This window comes from Dipodomys ordii, unplaced genomic scaffold, assembly GCF_000151885.1.
Source record: "Dipodomys ordii isolate 6190 unplaced genomic scaffold, Dord_2.0 Scaffold14, whole genome shotgun sequence".
Taxonomy (NCBI): Eukaryota; Metazoa; Chordata; class Mammalia; order Rodentia; family Heteromyidae; genus Dipodomys; species Dipodomys ordii.
This window is the reverse complement of record NW_012267230.1, coordinates 7473994-7496208: the sequence shown is the minus strand read 5'-3', so window position 1 is coordinate 7496208 and position 22215 is coordinate 7473994. Positions and strand designations below refer to the sequence as shown.

Genomic DNA, 22215 nt, shown 5'->3' with positions numbered 1-22215 from the left:
AGGAAAAGAAATGATTCTTACAGCTGCCCTTCTATGGAGCTCCTACAGCAAAACGGGGTGGTGGCTGCCAGGGGCGGGGCGGGGGCTGATATGTGGAGAGTCACTGTTGTGTGGGGGCAGAGCGTTGATGGGGAGACGTTCTAGAAGCGGATGGGGCGAATGTCTGTGTTATCTCCCATCTCCCAGCCTCCGTGCGCGTGTCTGCCCCACAGAGGCCCATCCTCTTGCACTGGAGAAAGTTCTGGATCTTAATGGGAGGGGCCCGAGAAGCGCAGCCGGCCGCTGCATTCTGACCGCAGGTGGCCTCGCTTGGCCTTGTGAGCCTCTTCTCCCCAGCACCCTGAGTTCTTGGGTGTTGAGGGTTGGTACCCCTCTTCCCGTGTGTCTCCATGCCGGGAACAATTCCAAGTATTCTCTCCACACGAGGGAGTGAGAACATTTCCTCTGTACAGAACGTTCCATGGGTCAATTGGCTCAGAAGCCCTCCGGTGTCCGGTCAGCTTAGCCCCTTCCATCACTTTTCCCATCCACGGAAAGATGAGAACTAGCACCGGGCCTCGCCCCTGCTGTACAGCTGCTCTTCGGAGGTAGCCAAGGCCCAGGGGTCACCTGAGCCTAATTCAGTCAGTTTTGAGGTGAGGCCGGGTCTGTGGACTTCGGCACACCGGCTGCGTACCCCAGGGTGGAAGCCGTCCACTCCCCACTCGCTCGTTCTCTGCCCCGTGTGGAAGCCATGAAGATGCACACATATCGTGCACCTACTGTGTGCCCTCAAAACATACCCCGTGAAGGCCCGGGGCCTCAGCCCAGGTCGGCGGCGTGTTCTCACGGGGCTGGCTCTGCATCTCTGCTCCTCCCTGTGCAGAATGGGAAGGAAATCCGCGTCTCGTAGCCTCGTGGCAGATGACAAGAAAACCCAGCGAGAATCCACTAGGAAGCCAAGGCCGCCATGCACAAGCAACCCTGGTACTTTCCAGGCTGGGTTTTATTGTTCATTTATTTAGCACGTTTAACCCAGAGCTCTGTAACAGTTAACCAGTCAGGTTTTATTTCCGCGTTTCTCTATGGTATTACTTTGTTTCAGGAAGGTTTTTGCATGGCTCCAGTTACTAAGGAGAGATAAGAGGACGTGGTCCGAATCAAAACATGGATGTGTAATCGTGTTCGCAGAGGAAAGGAGGAAATGGATGGCTTGATAGGGGATGGGGGGGAGGGAGACACTTGGCAAATGGCTTCACCAGAGTGAGGGGTGTGTGTGTGTGTGTGTGTGTGTGTGTGTGTGTGTGTGTGTGTGTAAGCAGGAGCGAGCAAGGCTGGAATGGGGTGAAATGTCAAACAGATCTGCAGTCATTCATAATCTGGACAGAACTGAATGTGGTGTGCGCCGTTATTGACAAGCAGGCTTGCAACAGCCACAAGAGGAAAACTTGGGCCCCGGCCGGATTCCGTCTCTGGGAGACTGGACGTTAGCATTCCGAGCAAGCACTTTGCACACGGGGACGGGAGCGAGGGCCGCCCCCCCCCCGAGCTCCCAGGAAGAGTGGGAGGCGGGGTCCTCCTCACCCCACCCGTGTAGCCAATCCAGGGCGATCCCTGGGCCAGCACACAGGGCTGGGCTGTGAAAAGGGGCTTTCTCCACAAGCTCCCCCCCACACACTCTCTCCCGCCCTTTCTCCCCCAAGATGTCATCTTTTGAAACGATTTCATGTGGAATCATCGCTAAGTAAATTCGCTAAATGCCTATTCATCCCCGCCCGATGAGGGCTCGGCCAAGCGGTTAATGTGAAAATGGTCCCCGCTCCTAGCCCTGAAAGACCACGTCCGGGGCTGTCGAGCGGAGTCTCGGCGGTGGCTGACCCTGGGAGGCCCCCAGCCTCGCCAGGGGGGGCCCAGGAGCCCACCGAGGCCGCCCACCCGGGCCCCCGAGGCCTCTGCGTATTATTCCTGCAGCCCGGATCCCATTCAGAGGCCAACTTGTCCTGTATTCACTGGGACAACAATTATGAACTGTCAGCGTGGTGAGGGGCCGCGCGGGGACGCGGAGCCCGAGCAGACCCTCCATGGCTGGGGAAGGGACGGGGCCCGGACCCCTCCCTCAGGCCCCTCTCCCCAGGGCACTGAGTTGTGTTTCGGTGGGTGGGCTGAGATGCGGGCAGCGTGCGTGTGCCCCACCGTACCCCTTGACTACTCTGTGCCCCTCTTCTGGAACTAGGAAGTACTCAAGGGAGAGCAAGGACCGGCAAGACTTCCGCCGACGTGAGGGCGGGTGACCCAGAGCAGAAAGCAGGGGACAGGAGGACGCACACCTGCACATACCATGCAGCCACTGTGCGCCTTAAAACACACCCCATGGCGGGCGCTTCACACCGGTCATCCTGGCTACTCAGGAGGCTGAGATCGGAGGATCGCAGTTTGAAGCCAGCCCAGGCAGGAAAGTCTGTGAGACTCCTACCTCCAATGAACCACCTCAAAACCTAGGAGTGGCGCTGTGGCTCAAGTGGTAGAGTGTCAGCCTTGAGGCTCAAGGACAGGGCCCGGGCCCTGAGTTCAAGTCCCAGGACCAAGTATATGCACACACAGACACACATACACACACACACACACACACACACATCTCACCCCATTGCCCGCCCATTATCCATAGATGAACATGCACCTACTATGCACATTCTGTCGCCTACCTACTGTGTGCCCTGTAAAGCCCACCCCATTACCCACTCAGTATCTATCACAACAGACCCACTGTGTGCTGGGCATGCTTCCACTGTGGTCACAGCCACAAGGAAAACAAATTCAGAAAAGCCTGCCCACTCAGAGGGGCCACACGACTGAGCCTCCACCAGGACAGCTGAGCTCTGTCTCCAGATCTTTCTGCCTTTGGAGCCCAGGTATTTCTTTCTTCCCGTGGGCCCCCACCCTGCTTCTCAGGCCCTGCGTGGCCTTCCCCTGCGGTTCACCCCTTCCTGCTTTGCAAAGCTGGGGGACACGGAGCCCGCCCAGGGAGGCTTGGTCACACCCAGTCCCTTCACCTGCTTGGGTTTATTCAACAAAAAGAAAAGGTGACCGTGTCCCTGGCAGATGGAGGCCTGTGGACGCTCTTTTAAAATACTGTCACGGCCATACACGCATGCACGTTGATCAGCTGTGACTGCGCCGCGATCACTGAGATGGTTGGTGATAAATTGGGCATAACAACACTGGAGCAATGTCGCTGTGTGTATCCAGTGCCTGGTCCTGGGTAGAGACCCCATCAGGAGCCCCCGGGGCTCCCTGCTCAGAATGCCATTGAAGAGTTCCATTCAAGGGCTGGACTCCTGCATATGTTTACTCATTCATTCACTCATTCGTACACATTCATTCATTCACACACTCATTCACTCAGCAAACCTGAATGTAGCTCTTCCTGGGAGCCAGGGATGAGCGAAACCCACAGGGTCCCATGCTCGTGGCTGCTACTGCATTGTAGTGCAAGCAAGGTCAGGGCCCTCGGGTGGCGATAAAATGGTGAAGTAACGGGAGGATGGGGTGACAGAAGGTGGGAGAGGGCCAGAAGGTAGAGCTGCAAGGGAAGCCTCCACTGAGGTGACATCTGGAGGAGATGTGGACGGCCAGAGATGGGAAGATACAGGACATGTTCCCCAGGCACGGCATGTCCAAAGGCCCTGAGGTTGCTCCGTATTTGGCAGTGGGCTGCACACGGAGGCAGGGCACAGGAATGGAATATATTAAGACACTGGCTTGTCCTCCAGAAATTCCTGATTCAGGGCAGGTCAAGGGAGGGGGACACAAGCACTGTGTCTTTCTTCTTGTCTTTTTAATCAGTCATGGGTCTTGAACCCTGGGCCTGGGCACTGGCCCTCAGTTCTTCAGCTCAAGGCCAGCACTCTACCGCTTGAGCCACAGCTCCACTTCCAGTTTTCTGATGGTTCATTGGAGATAAGAGCCTTATGGACTTTCCTGCCAGGGCTGGCTTTGAACCATGATCCTCAGCTCTCAGCCACGAGTAGCTGGGATTACAGGCGTGAGTCATCGGCGTGTCTTAACAGAGTGGCGTGGGAGCTGCAGAGAGGACCCTCAGCAGGCCCTGGGGGAGATCAGGAAGGCAGAGGAAGCAAGGGCGCACCGGGGTGCCGCTGACAGGGCAGGGGGGCCGAGCCGGGGCAGCCCCGCGGGCTCTGCCGCGTCCTGACCTTCCTCTCGGTTTGCTCCCCACAGGACGAACGACCAGCTGGTGGCGTTTCTCTCCCGGTACCGAGACATGAATTTCCTGAAATCGCACGGCCGGGACAACGCAAGGTAAGAAATACAGAGTCCCCTACCCCTGCGTGCGTCCAACAGAGCGGAAAACCTAAGCGATCGCTGGGTGGAGATGGAGGTGGGAAGGGAGGCTTCCTTCTAGGCTAGTCGGAAGAGCTCAGAGGTGAACCACCACGATTCATTTCTCTTTCACCGGGGGGAAGACGGAGGCCCGCCCTCTGAGTGATAGCCCTGAATCATTTAGTCAGTCAACATTCACCAAGGGCCCGTGGTGGGTTGGGCATTATTCTATTGGTGAACAACAACCAGTTCAGGCCTCTCATGGAGTTTCTTTTCTAGTGGAAAAAAGTCTTCTGCCAGCACAGACTCATCATGATGTCCCCCCCCCCCACCAAGTATCAGCAGAGATCAGAGCCTCACACTGGACGCCTACTTTCTGCACAGACAGGGAGACTCTGGGATGGGCAGCGGCGATGTCTCAAGCGCCCCCTATAGGCGGTGTCTGGAACCGCGTACCCACCCCGGTAGGCTGGTCAACAGACTGCAAACGGCCCTCTGCTGTTTCATTCTGCTTTAATTCAGGCATCGCATTTGAACACTAACAGCGGCATTTTCCCCGGGGCTGATCCAGGTTTCTAGCTCCTCTGGAGAAAGCCAAAGGCTTACAGTGCCGTGTCTGAATTTTCTCCTGGCAAATCCTTCCCAAGCCTTCTTCTCCAGGCCGAGGCCTGTCTCCTCTCCCCAACCTGCCTTCTCCCCCATCCTCGGCGCTCCTGCTTGCCATCTCCCCTGGAAACCTTCTCGGCCATTGCTGGCGGCGGTATTTGCTTTGGGGCTAGCCTTTTGACCCAGTTTGCCCCAGGGAGAGACAAAAAGCAGGCAACGTGTCCTGGGTCCCAAACTTTTGCAAAGATTTGGTTTCCTTTCATGGGCAAATAAGAGTCATTGCCACTGGGAAAGTCTTCCTTCCAAGTGTCCCTCCCTGTGCCAGGCCCCCGCCCCCGCTCTTCCCAGAGACACCCGCCCCCCATCATTCAGCACAGGGACCACCCTCTCTCACCTCACTCTCGGGAAATGAAAGGCAGCTTCGGGACTCAAACCGTTGTGCACTAACATTGCACAGCTGGTTAAATGCCAGAATGTGAACCCCAGGTCTTTCAGCCTCAAAACCAGTGATCGGGAGAGGGCCAGGCATGATTCCATGAAGGGGGAATTGAATGGAGTGACCCCGCTCTCGGTATTGCCCTCCGCTAGGGAGAGAATGAGCACCCATCTTCCCCTCTGGGCAGCCTGGAGTTTGATTGGCGCAGACAAGCTGCATCATGGAAAAAGCCGTTCGCCCCAGCAGTGTGGTTCCGGTGGAGGCAGAATGCACACACCTTGGGGTGACAGAGCCCAGTGTCCCAGCTTCTTGGGAGGTGGAGGTTGGAGGATTGCATTCTGAGACCCGCTCAGGAAAAAGCACAACCCTTTCCCAAAGCAAACAAGCAAGAAAAAGGGGGGGGGGAGGGGAAGGATCATAGCTCATATGGTGGAATGCCTAGCTTGTAAGTGTGAGGCCCTGAGTTCAAACCCCATACTACTGAAAAGAAGAGGGAAAAGCAAAGCAAGTTGGCCAAAGGGGAAGCTCTCCACAGTCCCTCTGAGCCTCCGCTCCCCTGCTCCTAGGCCTGCCCTTGTAAGAAGAGAGCCCAAAAGATGGAAAATGGGGAGCAGGAGGCAGGCAGGCAGCGGGGAGCCTCCCTGGGTTTTCTCCATAGCTCCTCTGGCCTTCTGTCTGGCCTCCGGCCTTCGGCAGCCAATCTGGACTTCCGGCTCGGGCTGGAGGAGATGGCCGGGGCAGCTCATATCGTCATAGCGGCCAAACTGGGCCTGGCTGTGCTGTAATGAAATGAGGGTGGAGGGCCGCGGTGTTCACGGTCTCTCCTGCTCTCTGCAAAAACAAAGTCCCCGATAGATGGAGCAAGAGCGGGACCCAGCTCTCATCTTCCCAGGCAGTGCCGGCAAGGCCGAGCTGAAGCAGCTGTCCCGGAGAAGAGGCCAGTATAGTATATTCCAGAAGAGGTCCTGGGACCTCCGGGCGTCTCGGGCAGAGGGGGCATTTCCTGCCTGCTCCATCCAGAGCCTCCACTCATTTTGGGGGGAGCAGGGAGATCCTGGGGCTCTGGTGTCTAGCGCTGGGTCACAGTGCGGTCAAGTCCTAAGAGCAGAGGGGAGTCTGGGTCCAGCCACTGGTGTCAAAACGGCAGCTCTGCACCCCATGTCTGCCCCCCCCAACCCAGCTGTGAGAATTCGGAGGTTGGATTTTTGACTGTCACGGCTGTTTCCTCCTATTTTGAGGAGGAATGAATGCACTGGCATTGTGAACTCAGGCTCTCTCCTCCACCACCACTACCCCCAGCTTTTTCTCACTTTGCTTTTTAGATAGGGTCTCGTGCTTTTGCACGGGTTGGCCTCAAACCAGGATCCTCCTTATCTCTCCCTCCCGAGGAGCTGAGATTATAGACACCACCAGGGGTCGCCTGCGTTGTTATCTTTAGAAGACCCAGACAGGGACATGGGACCGGAGGACTGAGTATTATAACATTTTTGAGATCTCTTCACTGACCCCAGTTTTGAGGCCAGCTGGACAACGTTACTGAGAGCCTGTCTCAGAAACAACTAAAACAAAAGGGGGTCACGGACCAAGGGGTCGAGTGCTCGCCTAGTATGGACAAGGCCCTGAGTTCAGTTCCCATGACCAGCACAAATAAAAAGGACATAAAATGCGGAAAACCATACAGACTGCGGACTCATGGAGGTCCGGCAGGGAGGGACTCAAGCGCTGTGAGCAGCTGGCCCAGGCCGGCTTGAAGAATGACCAGCAGGGAGCATTTGGGGAGGCCCAGCTCAGACCCAGGGAGCTCCTGGTTTGCGGAGACAGGAAGGAGGCTTTTATTTGTGGAACTCAGACAGAATTGCTCCGAGTCCAACAGGTGTTGTTCCAATAGAAGGCACAGGCGGTGTGGAGCCCTCCCCGGGCCTTGGGCACTGTCCGTGGTCCTGAAGCTCTACTGCTCTGCAGCTGTGGAAGGGTTTTCTCCAGCCCCAGACCCGCCTCCCACCCCCTTATCGTCCACCCAGCCTCAACACGGAGAAGAGGAGGAGACATTTAAATCCGCTGTGGATATTTGTGAGGTGCTTTCTGCATGCTGAGTGCCAGGCTCAGCCCTCTCCCTATCCAATCTCTCTGAAACCTTCTTCATACTCCCTGGTCCGAGGCAGGCATGATTGATCTCTGTTTGCGCTCAAGATGCAGAAACAGGCCGCGTGATTAAAAGCGCCTTCGGCTAATAGCTGACACTGCACCTGGCCCCGAGAAGCCGGGCCTGGGCCCTGGGCATCCAGCTGTGTCACGGTGAGCCTGTCCCCGTCGGGGCTGATTTCATGCGTGGCACGTCTGTCTGCAGGCCTGATTCCCAGACTTGACTTTTAAACTAAAATGTTCGATTTGTAAAGGATCTGGAGGGGAGGGGAAACCACTGGGTGGGAAGACAGAACATCAGGAGGGGTTTCCCCAAGTTGTAGGATTTGGGGCTGTCATCCTGTCTTTATCTTCTTGTGGTTTCATCTGTAGCTTTAGATATATTAGCTAAACGTTAAGATTCCTTCTTGCTTGGACATATTATAAAAATCAAAGGGGCAGATATTTTCCTCTTTAAACTCAAAAAGGGGGTAAGACAGTTCTGGAATAATCTCACGCTTATGAGTGTGCCAAGATTGTAGACAGGGGGACTGATGAAGAGAGCCTTCATCGAGAGACCACAGGGGTTCTTTTCTCGGTCCTCCACTCCATGAAAGGGGGGCCAGGACCGCTCCCCCCTGACTTCATCCGGCCTTTCTTTTTTTGGGGGGGTCCAGTTGTGGGGCCTAAACTCTGGGCCTGGGCACTGTCCCTCAGCTCTTCAGCTCAAGGCTAGTGCTCTACCACTTGAGCCACAGCACCACTTCTGGCTTTTTTCTTTTTGCTTATGTAGTGCTGAGGAATCGAATCCAGGGCCTCAGGCATGCAAGGCAAGCGCTCAACCACTGAGCCACCTTCCCAGCTCTCATCCAGCCTTTCTTGTGGATGACAGTCATGCTGGTAGATTGGTCCCCATGGCTCTCATTGGATCCCTTTTTAGCTGGGACTCAGTCCTGTGTGGCACTGGAAACTCTCAGGAAGGTAAGCCGTTTGTTTCTGTGAGCCCAGGAAGGAAAGCAGGGTGACGCCAGACAGCTCATTCTGGAGCCAAGTCCCCAAATGTCACCAGAGCACCCCTTCCCAGCACCAATCATAAGACCTTTTCTCACGCTTCTCTGTCTCTCTTCTCTGGCCATTGTGTTTTTGAGGTGGTTGAAGGGCTAAAGGCTGGTGTTGGGCCCAGCCAGACCTGGATTCAACCAAGCTTTCTAGCTGTGTGATTTTGGAGGAAATTACCTAACCTTCCTGAGATTCGCTTCCTTCCTCAAGTGCATTATAAGAACTAGTTACCTGGTTACAGATTCCCGGGATGTCCCGACTGCCAAGAGCTGTGGTGGCTACCCTCCCCTCTGCTCATTTGCTCAGTAATTGTCTATTGAGCACACTGCACTTGTGTGCTTAGCAGTGTTCTAGATAGAGCGCCACGAGCACAATTGGACAGGCATCTCTTTTACCTTGGGCTCACATATAGCCGGTAGTACTGGACACATGGAGAGAGTGGAGGGTAAGAATGAAGCTTGAAAGGAGGGTCCGGGATGCCAGGGGAAACAGGGGATGCCCCCCACCATGTAAGAAGGGACTGGAGGTTGGGTCGGCTCATTGATTGGGTAACCACCGCTTACCACATATCTCGCAAACCCCCCGTGGAGCAGACTCCATCATGCTTTGATTTGGCAGGATGGGGTCGTGGATGCTTGTGTGTGCCACAGGAGTAGGATTAGGACCTGGTTCTGCCCAATGTCTCTTCTGCTATGGGGCCACCTGTTGCCAGGATGCACAGGGTAACCATGGCAACTGGAAGTGAAGCAGGAGCATCACTGGTCCCCTCTGTGTACCGGAGCACTTCTGTGAAGCTGTGTTCACCCCGTAGGGCAGAGAGCTGGGCACCCTCTGCTGGAGAGCCAAGATCAACGAGAGAGCTACAGAATGAGAGAGAGAGAGAGAGGCATCCCATTGTGTCCTCACTGACTTACCTTGTGCTCCTGTTTCACTCTTTCAAGTCATGATGAATGCCCAAATCCAAACAGCCTCTCATCTGGTTGTTACCCAGATTCTGGGCCTCTGCCACTCTCTCCCAAGTGAAAACAAAGTCCTCGGCAGGCCCCGTGACCTTAGAAACTTCTAAAATCTGGGGACTCGCTTGTCTATTTACTCATAATTAACCAAAGCATATATTTGCAGCGTATCCAAGTTTGGAACACAGTAAATATAGAGCCAATCTCCCAATGCATGAATATTTCATTTTGGAGATGACTACATAAATATTGCATTTGAATATTATGGCCTGGGACATCACATTAAAATTGCAAGACGACGCTATTATCCCATATAATGGAACATGAAATATAAGAGCCGGTCTAAGGAAGGACCAGCAAGTCCCTTTACCTCTGTTCTCTTATCTCTGTCCCTCTCTCTCTCTCTCTCTCTCTCTCTCCCCCCCCCTCCCTCTCCCTCTCCCTCTCCTCTACCTCCCATGTAAATTTTCACACAAGCTATCTGAAAGTTAAAGTTTTCTGTGTGATGATGCACACACACCAGCCAAAGCTGAGATAGGATGTTATTTCCCTTTATTGACCCCTTGTGTTACCATCTGGGTAAAGCTGTGACACAGTAAAGATACCCTCACTAAGCCACTCCCCAGCAAGAACTTGGCTGTGCTAACAAGCTTAGCTTTTGTATGTGGAGAGAACCAGCCCAGGGACACTGGCTTCTGGGCCTTCTGCCCTTGTGTGAGCCTCAGTGTGCTGCTGGGAAAGTTGCCTGCCCTCTCTGGCCCTCTTTGTCTGCAGGTGTCCTGTGATAACACCTGGCCCACGGGACCCTCTTCTTAGGTATAACGGAGTGACTCCTGGACCATCACTGCTAGAATTCTGGCCAGAGGCCTTGGGACAAGATTCAGCCTGGGGGAGATGTGTTATTCAGCCAGAAGCATGTTAAGGGAATGAAATGGTTTCAGAACTGCATTACGCTTTCTCCATAGTCAACCCACCCCCCCACACACACACATACACCCATACCACAACCAGCACACTTCACAGCTTCCCAGATCTATGTGGTCCTTATAAACACCCAGACAAAGATGGAGACCTGGCCCAAATCTGCACTCATACCAAGGGGAAACTGAGGCTCTGAGAGCAATCCTCGCTTTCCAGTGACTCTCAGCTTGTGAGGGGCTTTTGAGCAGATCCTGAAGCCCGAACCTCCACAGGAGGTGGCACAGACTAGTGGTTGTGTGGATCAGCCATGAGCGGGCAAGGGGCGGAGGTACTCAGCCGCACGCACTGTTCATGGGCTTGCAGAGCACAGATTGCTCCATGCATGTGAGGCTCAGAGGCTGGAAGGCAGACAGAGCTTGGGAGGCCTCTGGGCTGTAACCTCCCCAGTGGGGACCAGGGGTCATCTTCACCTTGAACCCTGTCAGCAGCACCCAGGGCAGTGGGGCCCACAGTGCATGCGCAGCGGACGCTCACTGAGGGAAATAACAGTTTGTGTGGAAAGCTTGGTTATTGCTCAATCCACAATCAAATCCTAGATGAGACGAGGCGATGTGTGCAGACTTACTAGGGGAGGAGTTACTAATCTGGGCACTCGCGAGGAGAGACTCAGTCTATGATGTTGATTAGGAACCCAACAATATCTCTATTTCCACCAAATCCTAACCACAATCTAATGATGTAAGTATCAAGTGTTGGCACAGTGACTGGTCTTGGCATGGATAACGTGCTTTTTTTTTTAAGCCAGCCCCGGTCCTGGGGCTTGAACTCAGGGTCTGAGCACTGTCCCTGAGCCTCTTTGTGCTCAAGGCTAGCTCTCTACCACTTGAGCCATAGCACCACTTCTGGCTTTTTCTGAGCAGCTTATTGGAGATAAGAGTCTTCACAGACTTTCAGGCCTGGACTGGCTTCGAACCATGATCCTCGGATCTCAGCCCCCTGCGCAGCTAGGATGACAGGCGTGAGCCGCCCGCCCCTGGCTGTGTCACGTGCTCTCACGTCACATATGCCATGGTTGCCTGATACCTTGTTTTGTGACCCATTCGTGGAGAAACGTGGCTGAGTTGGCACTTTCACACTATTTTGTGGTCCCCAGCGTCATATTAAGTCAAGAATCCCTTGAGGCCCAGGGGCCGTGGCTCAGCAGTCGAGCACCCGCCGGGCACGCACGAGGCCCGGCACCGCAAACACCAGCCAGAAGTACATGCGTTGCGCACATGTGCGTTGTGGGCGTGGTCTCTCCAGAGAGTGCCGTCTTCGAGGACAGGAAATAGGCTGCAGCCACCGCACAAACAATGTGGTCTGGAAAGTGCTGTGGACGTGGCCTGCGATCGTGGCTCTCTGACTGCAGTGGCTCCCGGTGTGAGGGGTAACTGAGGGCGCCTGTCCCAGAGGACAGCACAGAGCCCCCAACCCCTGCAAAAATGCTCCACAAATGACCCAAGAGCACCTGGGACTCTGGGCAGCGCTCCCTCCCCACAGGACTCAGGGCTAGCTGGTCTCCGCAGGTTCATCCGGAAGCAAGGCCTGGACCGGCTCTTCCTGGAGTGTGACACCCACATGTGGCGCCTGGGGGACCGGCGGATCCCCGAGGGCATCTCAGTGGACGGCGGCTCCGACTGGTTCCTGCTGAACCGCAAGTTCGTGGAATATGTGACGTTCTCCACGGATGACCTGGTGACCAAGATGAAGGAGTTCTACTCTTACACGCTGCTGCCGGCCGAGGTGAGTCCCAGGGATCCCCCCCTCCCCCCGACACAGGCCGGGGCCAGCTGCGGCCTGCAGAGCGGCGGGGTGTTCGACAAAGCTATGTCGAAGGTCTGCCTGCCTTGTCCAGATAAGAATGCGTTGGGCTTGCATTGGCCATGTGGGGACCGCAGCAGGGCCTCTGGGTCCCCTCCAGGCCGCCAGAAGCTGTATCACCCCCAGCCGCCTGCGCAATGCATTTGTGTAAACATAAAAGGCAGCTCTTGCTCAAGATGCTCAGGCCCTATTGGATATTTCTTTAAAACAAACAAACAAACTGATTTTGTTAGAGCAAGACACCTTGGTTCCATTTTCCAGGGAGAAAATGTTATTTTTAAAATTACAGGTGTAGGGATGGTAAGGTGGCTCAGTGGTAGAGTGCTCGCCTTGCACACATGAGACCCTGGGTTCGATTCCTCAGCACCACCTAAGCAGAAAAAGCCAGAAGTGGTGCTGTGGCTCAAGTGGTAGAGCGCTAGCCTTGAGCTGAAGAGCTAAGGGACAGCACCCAGGCCCGGAGTTCAGGCCCTACAACCGACAAAAATAAAAATAAAAATACAGGTGTATATGCCTGTAATTCTAGCTACTCTGGTAAGAGCAGGAGGATTGTGGTTTGGACCAGCCTAGACCAAAAGATTTCAAGACACCGCCCCCTGCCCATCTCAACAGGAAAGGCTGTGTAGGGTGGTTCTTAGCTATCATTCCAGTTATAGCAAAAAGTATAAATAGGAAGATCACAGGCCAACCTGGGATGAAAAGGAGAGACTATAGCTCAAAAACATAACCAAGGCAAAAATGTGCTAGAGGTGGATTCAAGTGGTAGAGCACCTGCCAAGCAGGCTCAAAGCCTCAAATCCAGAGCCCAGTACTGAAAATTAAAAAAAAAAAAAGCAAGCCTCTAATGCTTTCAGCAATTATGATGCCTCTGGGGAATCTTGCAGGAGAAAGCCTGCACAGCTGTACTTGCTGACCCTTCCAGAGCAGGTAGACAGATCCACTTGACCTTCATCCAGACCCTCTACAGCTACCAATTACATAATGACCACCTGTCAGCACCAGCAATCCCTTTTCAGTCCTTGATGGAAGTAGTGTGGGCTGCACAGTCACACCCAGACACCCGAGCCATCCCAGAGCTGGCCAGCTCTGTTTCCTGCACAGCCCTCCTGCTTGTCATCTACTCAGGCCACAGCCTCGCGTCCCGTGGGGAGCTTCAGGGAGCCCAAAATCACTTACTGGCCCCCAGGGTGGGAAACTCCCATTGTCTCAGATGGCAGCCCATCCTAAATCAACCCAGACCAGTCTAGAAATGATGTTCCCAGATCTGCATGGGCAACACAGCTGGATCTGTTGCTACTGAGCTTGTAGCTTCATGGTTGAGCCCCCATTACACCCTAGTGGGGCCCCCAGCTGTAAACCATGTGGTCTCCGTGTGTGTGTGAGAGAGAGACAGACAGACAGAGTGCATGTGCACTGGTCTTGGGGCTTAAACTCAGGGCCTAGGTGCTGTCTGAGCTTTTGTGCTTAATGCTAGTGCTCTATCATTTAAGCCATAGTTCCACTTCTGGCATTTTAGTTGTCAATTGGAAGTAAGAGTCTCACAGACTTATCTGCCTGGGCTGGCTTTGAACCGTGATCCTCAGGCCTCAGCCCCCTAAGTAGCTAGGCTTACAGGCGTGAGCCCCCAGCATGCAGCTGGCCTGAGCCCAGACCAGAGCAAGGTGGCTCATGTAGTGATTTTCACATGTGTTAAGTTGCAGCTTTTAATCCTGCATCAGCAGAATTCTCCCTTTTCTCTCAGGTCTGATGCCCTGTCATCCATGATCCCTGGGGAAACTGCATGGTGGGGAAGGAGGGGGTGTGGTTGGGAACTGGGTTCTCTTCCTGTCACTCGGTGGGGAAGGCGTGTCTCTGTGGACCAGGACACCATCCAGGCTGGCTGGCCTGGCACCTTGTGTCCCGGGGACCCACAGGAGTGGCACAGTGGCTTCATCTTTCCCACCCACCCTGTAGAGGAGATTTTTTGGGAGTCTGGCTGTTTTTGTCAAGACACTGGCCTCACTGCTGGTGCCCAGGACTCCGTGAGCCCTACCTTTCCTCCCTTGTCCCCCGAGTCTCTTGCCCACTCAGCCCTCCCTGCTCCCACACGCCCCTGGGGACTAGCTGAGGAGACACCAGTGTCTGCGCCCACAAACACGTCCCCGGCAGCCTCCCTTGGGGAGCTGGGGCGGGGGAGGGCTGTCTTCTCCTGTAGGCTGGCCTCACCTTTCTCCTGGCTACTCTGCCAAAAAGAAAAAATCTCAGCAGCTCCAACCATTGTGCCTCCTCTCTGCTGTCTTTCCACGCTGGCCATTGCCTCTGTCTCAGAGGTTGACCTCCTAGACTATACGACGAATCATGGCTCCTGGTCCAGTACCATGGACAGCAGCCCTTCCCTTGTGGTCACACTGCGTGGCCTAGTTCAGCACCATGGACAGCGAACCCCTCTGGAGTGTCCTCTCCCCCCCCCCACCCCTGGTTGTGGTCACACTGTGTGTGTGACAGGGATCTGGGGTACCTCTGCCCCAGGTTTATGTACCCCTATGTGTCATCCCTCCCTCGTGGCTGGCAGAGTCTGGACACTTTGGTGGTTGTGCCCACGCTCCCTCAGACCCAGAGGTCTGAGCCTCCCTAGCCCAAGGTGTCCTGGGAGATGTCCCCATGTTTGCCTCCCATCCCCATGTGTTGACAGCCCTGAGAGGCCCTGGCTGTCTACTGGGCAGACAGCAGACACCCCGAGCCGAGTCTTGATGTCAGATTGTAGGCGTGGGTTAAAGATGGCACTCCGGGGAGTAGCCAGCTCCCGAGTCGAACCAGCCGCTCAGGACAGAGGCCGGCTGTCCCAGAGCTGGACCCCACTCCACTGAGAAGCCCTGACCCACGTACTCAGGGGAGGACAGGAGGTTTAAGGTTGGCCCCTCTTCCCACCCGGCAGTCCTTCTTCCACACGGTGCTGGAAAATGGCCCCCACTGCGACACCATGGTGGACAACAACCTGCGCATTACCAACTGGAACCGCAAGCTGGGCTGCAAGTGCCAGTACAAGCACATCGTGGACTGGTGCGGCTGCTCCCCCAACGACTTCAAGCCGCAGGACTTCCTCCGCTTCCAGGTGAGCCCGACGCCCGCCCCAGGCCCCGCCCGGGCCTGCGCTCCCACAGCCCCTGCTGCCAGGGCGGTTCAGACCGTTCATCAATCAACCCCACTACAGCCTCACAGGATGTACGTGCATGCTCATATTCCATCTTACAGGGAAACTGAGGCACAGGAAGGGCAAAAGCCTTATTCAAGGATCTATTTCCAAGGCCGTGCTACTCCTTTTACTCCCTTTCAAATCACAACCCCCTAGAACATTCCTCAGTCAGTCCCCTCCCCCCCAAAAAAATATATATAGATGCCATCCTGGGGACTGACAACGGCTGTCCCTATTGGATAGAGGTTAGGAAAGTAGCAGCATATGTTTGAACATCTCTTGTAGTCTAGCTTGCTGGTTGAGATGGGGCATTGACTCTGTGTGTGTGTGTGTGTGTGTGTGTGTGTGTTGGGGCTGGGACTGACTGACCTTGAACTCTGATTCTCCCAATCTCTGCCTCCTACCTCCTTACAGGCAGGCACCATCTTGTGTGGACCCCAAAATAAGTTCTTTTTTTTTTTTTAAACAAAATATTCCTCTAGATTTGGCAGTGTACTTGTCATAGGTAAATCGCAACTCAGACAACACTCCAGGCTGGAAGTGAGATCCTGTCTCAAAAATAACCAGTAAAAAGCAGGGCTGGAGGCACACTGCCATAAAGTGTCAGCCTAAGGAGTTCTGCTCCCTCCCCCTGCACCAGCAAACCACCAAGAAATAAAGAAAGAATAAGCCTGAAAGAAAGAATGGCCAGAAGAAGAGAGAGTGGGGGGAAAGCGGAGTTAGCTTGGTCAGGGGTCAGGCCACTGCTAAAGCCTGTTAGCGATTCAGACTCCTGGCTGTGATCTGCTGATCTCTCCCTCCCAAGTACAGTCTGGGACTGTGCGTGTAAACACAGGAAACCAGAAATGGTTGCTTGAAGCTTCCACTTCTTAAACGCTGCCAGAGAGTTCTGTTTCAACACATCCTCCTGGCCACCTAAGACACATCCCCAGGCTATATTTGCCCCGGCTCGTCCGTGTGTGTGTGTGTGTGTGTGTGTGTGTGTGTGTGTGTGTGTGTGTGTGTGTGTGTGTGTGCCCTTCGATGAATAATTCCTGGAACTCCTCCTCCCTGCTCGCAGTTGAGCTGAGGACTCGGTGGAAATAGCCATCATTTACGTGATGCCGAGGTGTCCGGCATCCCATGCCCTCCAGGCATGGACTGCTTGGGTCCTCAAGTCCCCTCCCGACACAGAGGGGTCTGCCGGTGTGAGAGCAGGGGTTTGGATCCCGGTGCCCCTCACCGTGGGAAGGGGAGGGTGGTCTCCCCAGCACCTGCTGACGCCCTTTCCCTCTTCAATCTGTGAGCACAGCAGACAGCCCGGCCCACCTTCTTTGCCCGCAAGTTCGAGGCGGTGGTGAATCAGGAGATCATCGGGCAGCTGGACTACTACCTGTACGGGAACTACCCCGCGGGCACGCCGGGCCTCCGCGCCTACTGGGAGAATATCTACGATGAGCCGGAGGGCGTGCACAGCCTCAGCGACGTGATGCTCAGCCTGCTGCACTCCTTCACGCGCCTGGGCCTGCGGCGGGCCGCTGCGGCCGCCCCACACCCCAACGCCGACGCCGAGGAGAGCAGCTGCAGGTGAGCCCCAGGAACCCCGGCCCGCTGCCCCCCCCCACGTCCTCCCCGCAGGGACCCCTGTGGCTGACCCGCCACCTCCATTGCTGCCTCCCTGCCTCCACCTCCCCCTGACCTTTGCCCCCAGCAGTTCGATCAGCTGATCGCCCGTGGCTTTAAGACAGATGTATGCCACCCTTGTGTGCCCTTGGGGTGGTCTTAAATGACAGGTAACCCTGAAACACAAAACAAAGCAACTTAAGGGTTTTTTAATCAGCCTTCCATGATGGAAGATGTCAAATACATACAAAGCAGAGAAAATAGCAGAGCCCTGAAGCCATCAACCGCCATCATTACCCCCCCCCCCCCCCCCCCCCCCCCCCTCCTCTCCAACAGCGGGAAGGAATCCCAGACACGGGTGTCAGTTCCCGCCATAAATATTTTAATAGGTACCTCTGAAAAAATAGGGTGTCCTTTAAAATGTATATATGTATATATAATTATAATGTCATTCTCCCACCTAAAAATATAACTCAATCAATCATTAAAAGGCAGAGTTCTGACTCTAAGATGTTCTACCAGCTCTTAGAATCAGCTCACCTCCCACGAGCGGGCATTTTTTTTAAAGGATGTTCTAGAGTTTGAGGGGGGGGAGGAGGAAGGGTCGGGGGGAAAGCAATATCCCCGCAGCCAGCCACCCCTCTCCCCTGCGCCGGCTTTTCCTCCCATCCTCTCTGACGGACATTGACATCATGGCAGCAGGAATCTGGTGCCCACTCCTCCCCGTACCATCCCGCGGGCCTCAGTGTCCCCATTCTGTCCAATGAAGAGGAGAGCCCAGACCCTTCCCTGTGGTGAGCAAGGTTCTGATACATCCTATATATGTCTTCTTCTTAATTTACTTCGTTGTTATTATAGAGGTGACAGGCAGAGGGGTGACATTTCCAGGTGTATGGTAATGAGTACACTTCCTTTCGTACAGCGTCAGCTGTTCCCTCGTTCTCTCCCATTCCCTCCGTCCCCCCTCCACCCACGAGTTGCATAGTTCACTTTCATCAATGTCCAGTGCAGCCAGTGGGCTCCAATGATGCCCCCTTTCACACGTTTTCCTCCGATTCTGTGCCCTCCCCCTTACCCTCCCTCAGAGATGCATGTGAATACAACCCTATAGAAGGTAAAGCATACAGAACCATCAGACAAAGAAAAAAACAAAGTAAGAAAAGAGTCCTTTGTTTCCATAGCTCTGGAGTTCATTTCAGAATGTGTGTGATGTTATACACATATGAAGAGGCGCTTGGGTATTGCACCTTTGTGATTCCCTCCTAAGACTATCCTCTTTGGGTCTCACTACATGCGACTATCTAGAATCCCGTGTAATTTGTCACATCCCAGCGCATTTCAGATCTAACCTCCACATATCAAGGGAGAACATGCGCTTACCTCGCTTAACATGATTTGTTCTAGTTCCGTCCATTTCCCTGCAAATGACATTATTTTATTCTTCTGATGAATCCTATATTTGCAACAAAAAAACCAGTGTGTTTTAATTCTCTTTTCTGATTATTGCTTTAGGAGAGATTCCCAGACGTGCCTCTGATCTCTCTCCTTGCTGCCTCTCTCCCCACCCCTTCTCCTCTCCTAGCTTCCTTTTAACCACGCAGTGAAAAAAGAAATGAGCTCTGAGCCACAGTCCCCTGTCACCGGGCCTGTCTTCCTGTGCCCTTTTTGCTCCCCTCCCCCCTCTTCTTAGGGAAGAAAGGAGAAGGAAGGCTCCTTTCCCCACAACTCTCTGAGACACGGGTAGGTTTCCTGCCTGCCCCTTGTCTGTCCCCAGCAGACCCTATGCTGGGCAGCGGCCACCAGGTTTACCACTTCCTTACCTAACTGGCCTTCTCCCTGCTCACAGGTCTGCTTAGGGTAGAGTAGGCCAGGGGCCTGGGACCTGCATTGCGAGCTCACCTCTGCTTTCTAGCAGTGGCCCTGAAGCTAATCGTGAGCTACTCTGAGCCTCAGTTTCTCCATGTGTGAACCGAGAGTATTATTCACCACCCTCCCTGGACAACATAACTGTAAAGCTCAGAGGAGAAAATGCTCAAAAGGGGCCGGATGGGTTTGAAGCTGAGTAACAGTATCCAGGTTTGCCTGACGTCTTCCATGCTCGAGGGCCCGGTCCTGCACAGGCCATTAGGGGATCTCATGGGTGAGTGAGTCATTGGCCGCCATCTTTATTCACAGCCTCCTGTGACTGTCATCGTCCTAAGGACCATCCTAAACACCACCCACCTTCTAATACTGTTTCGGGGTTCCCCTCTGACAGCCCCATAACCTCTCCCCAGCTGAACGTATCCCAGGGATGTCACCTCCGGCCCACCCCTGGTATGTGGCTGCGGTCCCCCGGGGTCCTTTACCCTGCCCTCTACGGTAGAGTGGACAGCCTGGCGCACAGGCGTGTCACCTCCGTACACGGCCCATCCTGCAAGACAGGCTTTAATCCCAGGCTTCCTAGAGCTCAGAAGATGAATGAGCTGATAGGAAGTTCCAAAAGACACCCCCAATTTATTTAGGGTTGTTGGGATTCTCCCCTGGCACTAGCTTTAGAATAAAGCAATCCACCATGTCCCTCAGGCCTGTAATCCTTTGGCCTGGGCCTCTTTGATTTGGTTTCTTTTAACTCTTACGGGACCACGTGCCTTGCTGTGGGCAAAGCTGTACATTTATGAATCAGAACTACACATAAATCAAGACCCTTCTCCCCAAAGGCAAGAAACAGAGCAGAAGCAGAGCCTGGGTTTTTTCCTCTAGGCATTTTATGCCTATGTGTATTTCCAGTCCACCATGTTGACCTCTTATTAAAAATAATGTGCATTGACTCATTTTCTCATTATGAAGCGACACATGTGCATTGCAGGAATGCCTGGAATGGCGGCCTTAAATGTAAGGAAACTGGAAGGTAGAGCCGTATTTATTACAGATAGCTCCGTTCAGTGCCAGCTGGCGGTGTGTGCAGTGCCGCATGCTGCCTGCAGGGGGCGCCCGCCACACCCGCCTCCAGTCCCGTAGATTGGAAGTCAGCTGACGTACATGTTTGCAACCAAATCTCCTGACTTTCCAAGAGGAGAAATCAGAAACAGGATGCGAGAAAGCCTGGGGACCCAAGGGAGGCTTCTAGAAGCCTCATGCCAAAATGGCAGTCAGTCCCACATGCCACAGGGGATTCAGGGGACAGAGGAATCACGTCTGATGACAAGGCCCCGAGCCCTGGGGACGTCTATAACCGTGAGCCACCAGCGCCTATTTGAGGTGAAACGCAAGGGGAAGTGGCATTCCTCCACCACGAGGCCGAGCTTCAGGCGCTCAACCAGTCCCATGTGGTCCGCCACTGTATGGATGGCTAGCACAGACCCGAAGCCTCACCATCAGCTCCAGAAACTCCATGTCCCAGCCCTGCTGTGACCTCCTGCCGCTGAGACTCCTAGATCTGAGCACTGGTGTGAGTCTCCATGGCTCACACCGGGGGGTTTCCTCCTAGGGCCCCCTGCCCCCACCCTTCCCCAGCCTCCAGTCAGTGCTGCGCACAGATGCACCATGGGAAGGCGGCTTCCCCAGCCATTTAACAGGACAGAAAGATGGAAAACTCCAGCTCCAAAATGAGGCATTTAGCTGGGTGAGGACAGCAGAAAGTAAGGAGGGAATCAGTGCTGGGCAAATTCATAGGTGGCCCAAGCAACAGCTTTTTATTTTACAAGCAAGAAGGACAAGGAACCTTTCTCCTCCCCTCTCTCCCCGCTCCCCGCTCCGGGCTCTTTTCCAGCCATCTCAACCTTGCTTCCTCCTCCCCTTCCAGCCAGCACACGGTGTGGATGAGGCCAGCCCCGTGCTGAGAGACCCTACTTGAAAGTAGCAACAGCAGAATAGGACTGCAGACCCGACGCAGTGGGTAGAGCAGCTGCCCGGCAAATGCAAGGCTCTGAGTTCAAATCCCAGAACTACCAATAGAGAAATACACACACGCACATACAGAAAGAAACATTCCAAACATAATTTTGCTGGAGGAAGTTTAACACAGTGCTGTTTTAGACTACGGATAATGATAAATGGTAGACAGGCATGCCTAAAAACATACATAAGACATGCCCACACATGCAAACACACACACACACACAAACAATCTATATTTTAAGGCTTGAGGAGTCCCATGGAGCAAAGGCAAGATGCAGCTATGTAATTTATGCAAATGTAGACATAAAAATGAGGCTGCAGGGAAAGTCATCGGTAAGCTGTGTTCACACACCGTCTCTGCTCCACTGTACCGAGCACCAGAGGACTCAATGCGTGCCTGTGAATCAATGTTATTTATGGGAACAGGCATCAAAAGGAGTCATTTTATTTTCTCTATTGTGCTTTCCTACAGTCAGCATGTTTTACGTTTATAACTCAGCAAAAAGTTCTTCGTAATTAAGACCAGCCATACAATGGCAGTCGTTTTTAGACTGACACCACAGAAGAACGTGGTAAGAAGCCGGACAGAGTAGTGCACACCTGAAATCCCAGCTACTTGGGAGTCCCTGACCTGTGAGCTGTGCTTTCAGGTACTACCCAATGGGCCACCCGGCATCCGTCCACCTCTACTTCCTTGCTGACCGCTTCCAGGGCTTCCTGATCAAGCACCATGCTACCAACCTGGGTGTGAGCAAGCTCGAGACTCTGGAGACGTGGGTGATGCCAAAGAAAGTCTTCAAGGTCGCCAGCCCCCCAAGCGACTTCGGGAGGCTCCAGTTCTCTGAGGTAAGAGCCGGGCGCTGGGACACACGCTGTCTTCTGCAGCGCCCTGGCCAGGTCCTGTGCCAAGCATGGACCCTGTGTTTCTTGGGTTGCCGGAGGGAGGAGACGGCCCTGAACACAGGGTGGAGGGTCACAGCATGAGTGGATAGAACGACCTGGAAGCCTGGCCTACTTTTTTTTTCTGTCAGTCATGGGACCTGAACTCTGGGCCTGGGAGCTGTCCCTGAGTTCTTCAGCTCAAGGCGAGCGCTCTACCACTTGAGCCACAGCGCCACTTCCGGTTTTCTGGTGGTTCATTGGAGATAAGAGTCTCATGGACTTTCCTGCCCCAACTGCCTTTGAACTGCGATCCTCAGATCTCAGCCTCCTGAGTAGCTAGGATGACAGGCGTGAGCCACCAGCGCCCAGCTTAACCTTTTTTTTTTTTTTTTTTGGCCATGGGG

At 54.2% G+C, this 22215-nt stretch overlaps 1 protein-coding gene across 1 annotated transcript in view; it reads left to right on the top strand.

Annotated features, from left to right (window-relative positions):
* The window catches only part of Xylt1 (xylosyltransferase I), a 112379-nt gene that overhangs the window by 70515 nt on the left and 19649 nt on the right, over positions 1-22215 (top strand). Inside the window, exons 6-10 of the mRNA XM_013011197.1 lie at positions 4216-4296; positions 11982-12198; positions 15191-15367; positions 16740-17014; positions 21580-21775. Coding sequence (XP_012866651.1) covers positions 4216-4296; positions 11982-12198; positions 15191-15367; positions 16740-17014; positions 21580-21775 — 946 coding nt within the window. The remainder of the gene's footprint in view (positions 1-4215; positions 4297-11981; positions 12199-15190; positions 15368-16739; positions 17015-21579; positions 21776-22215) is intronic.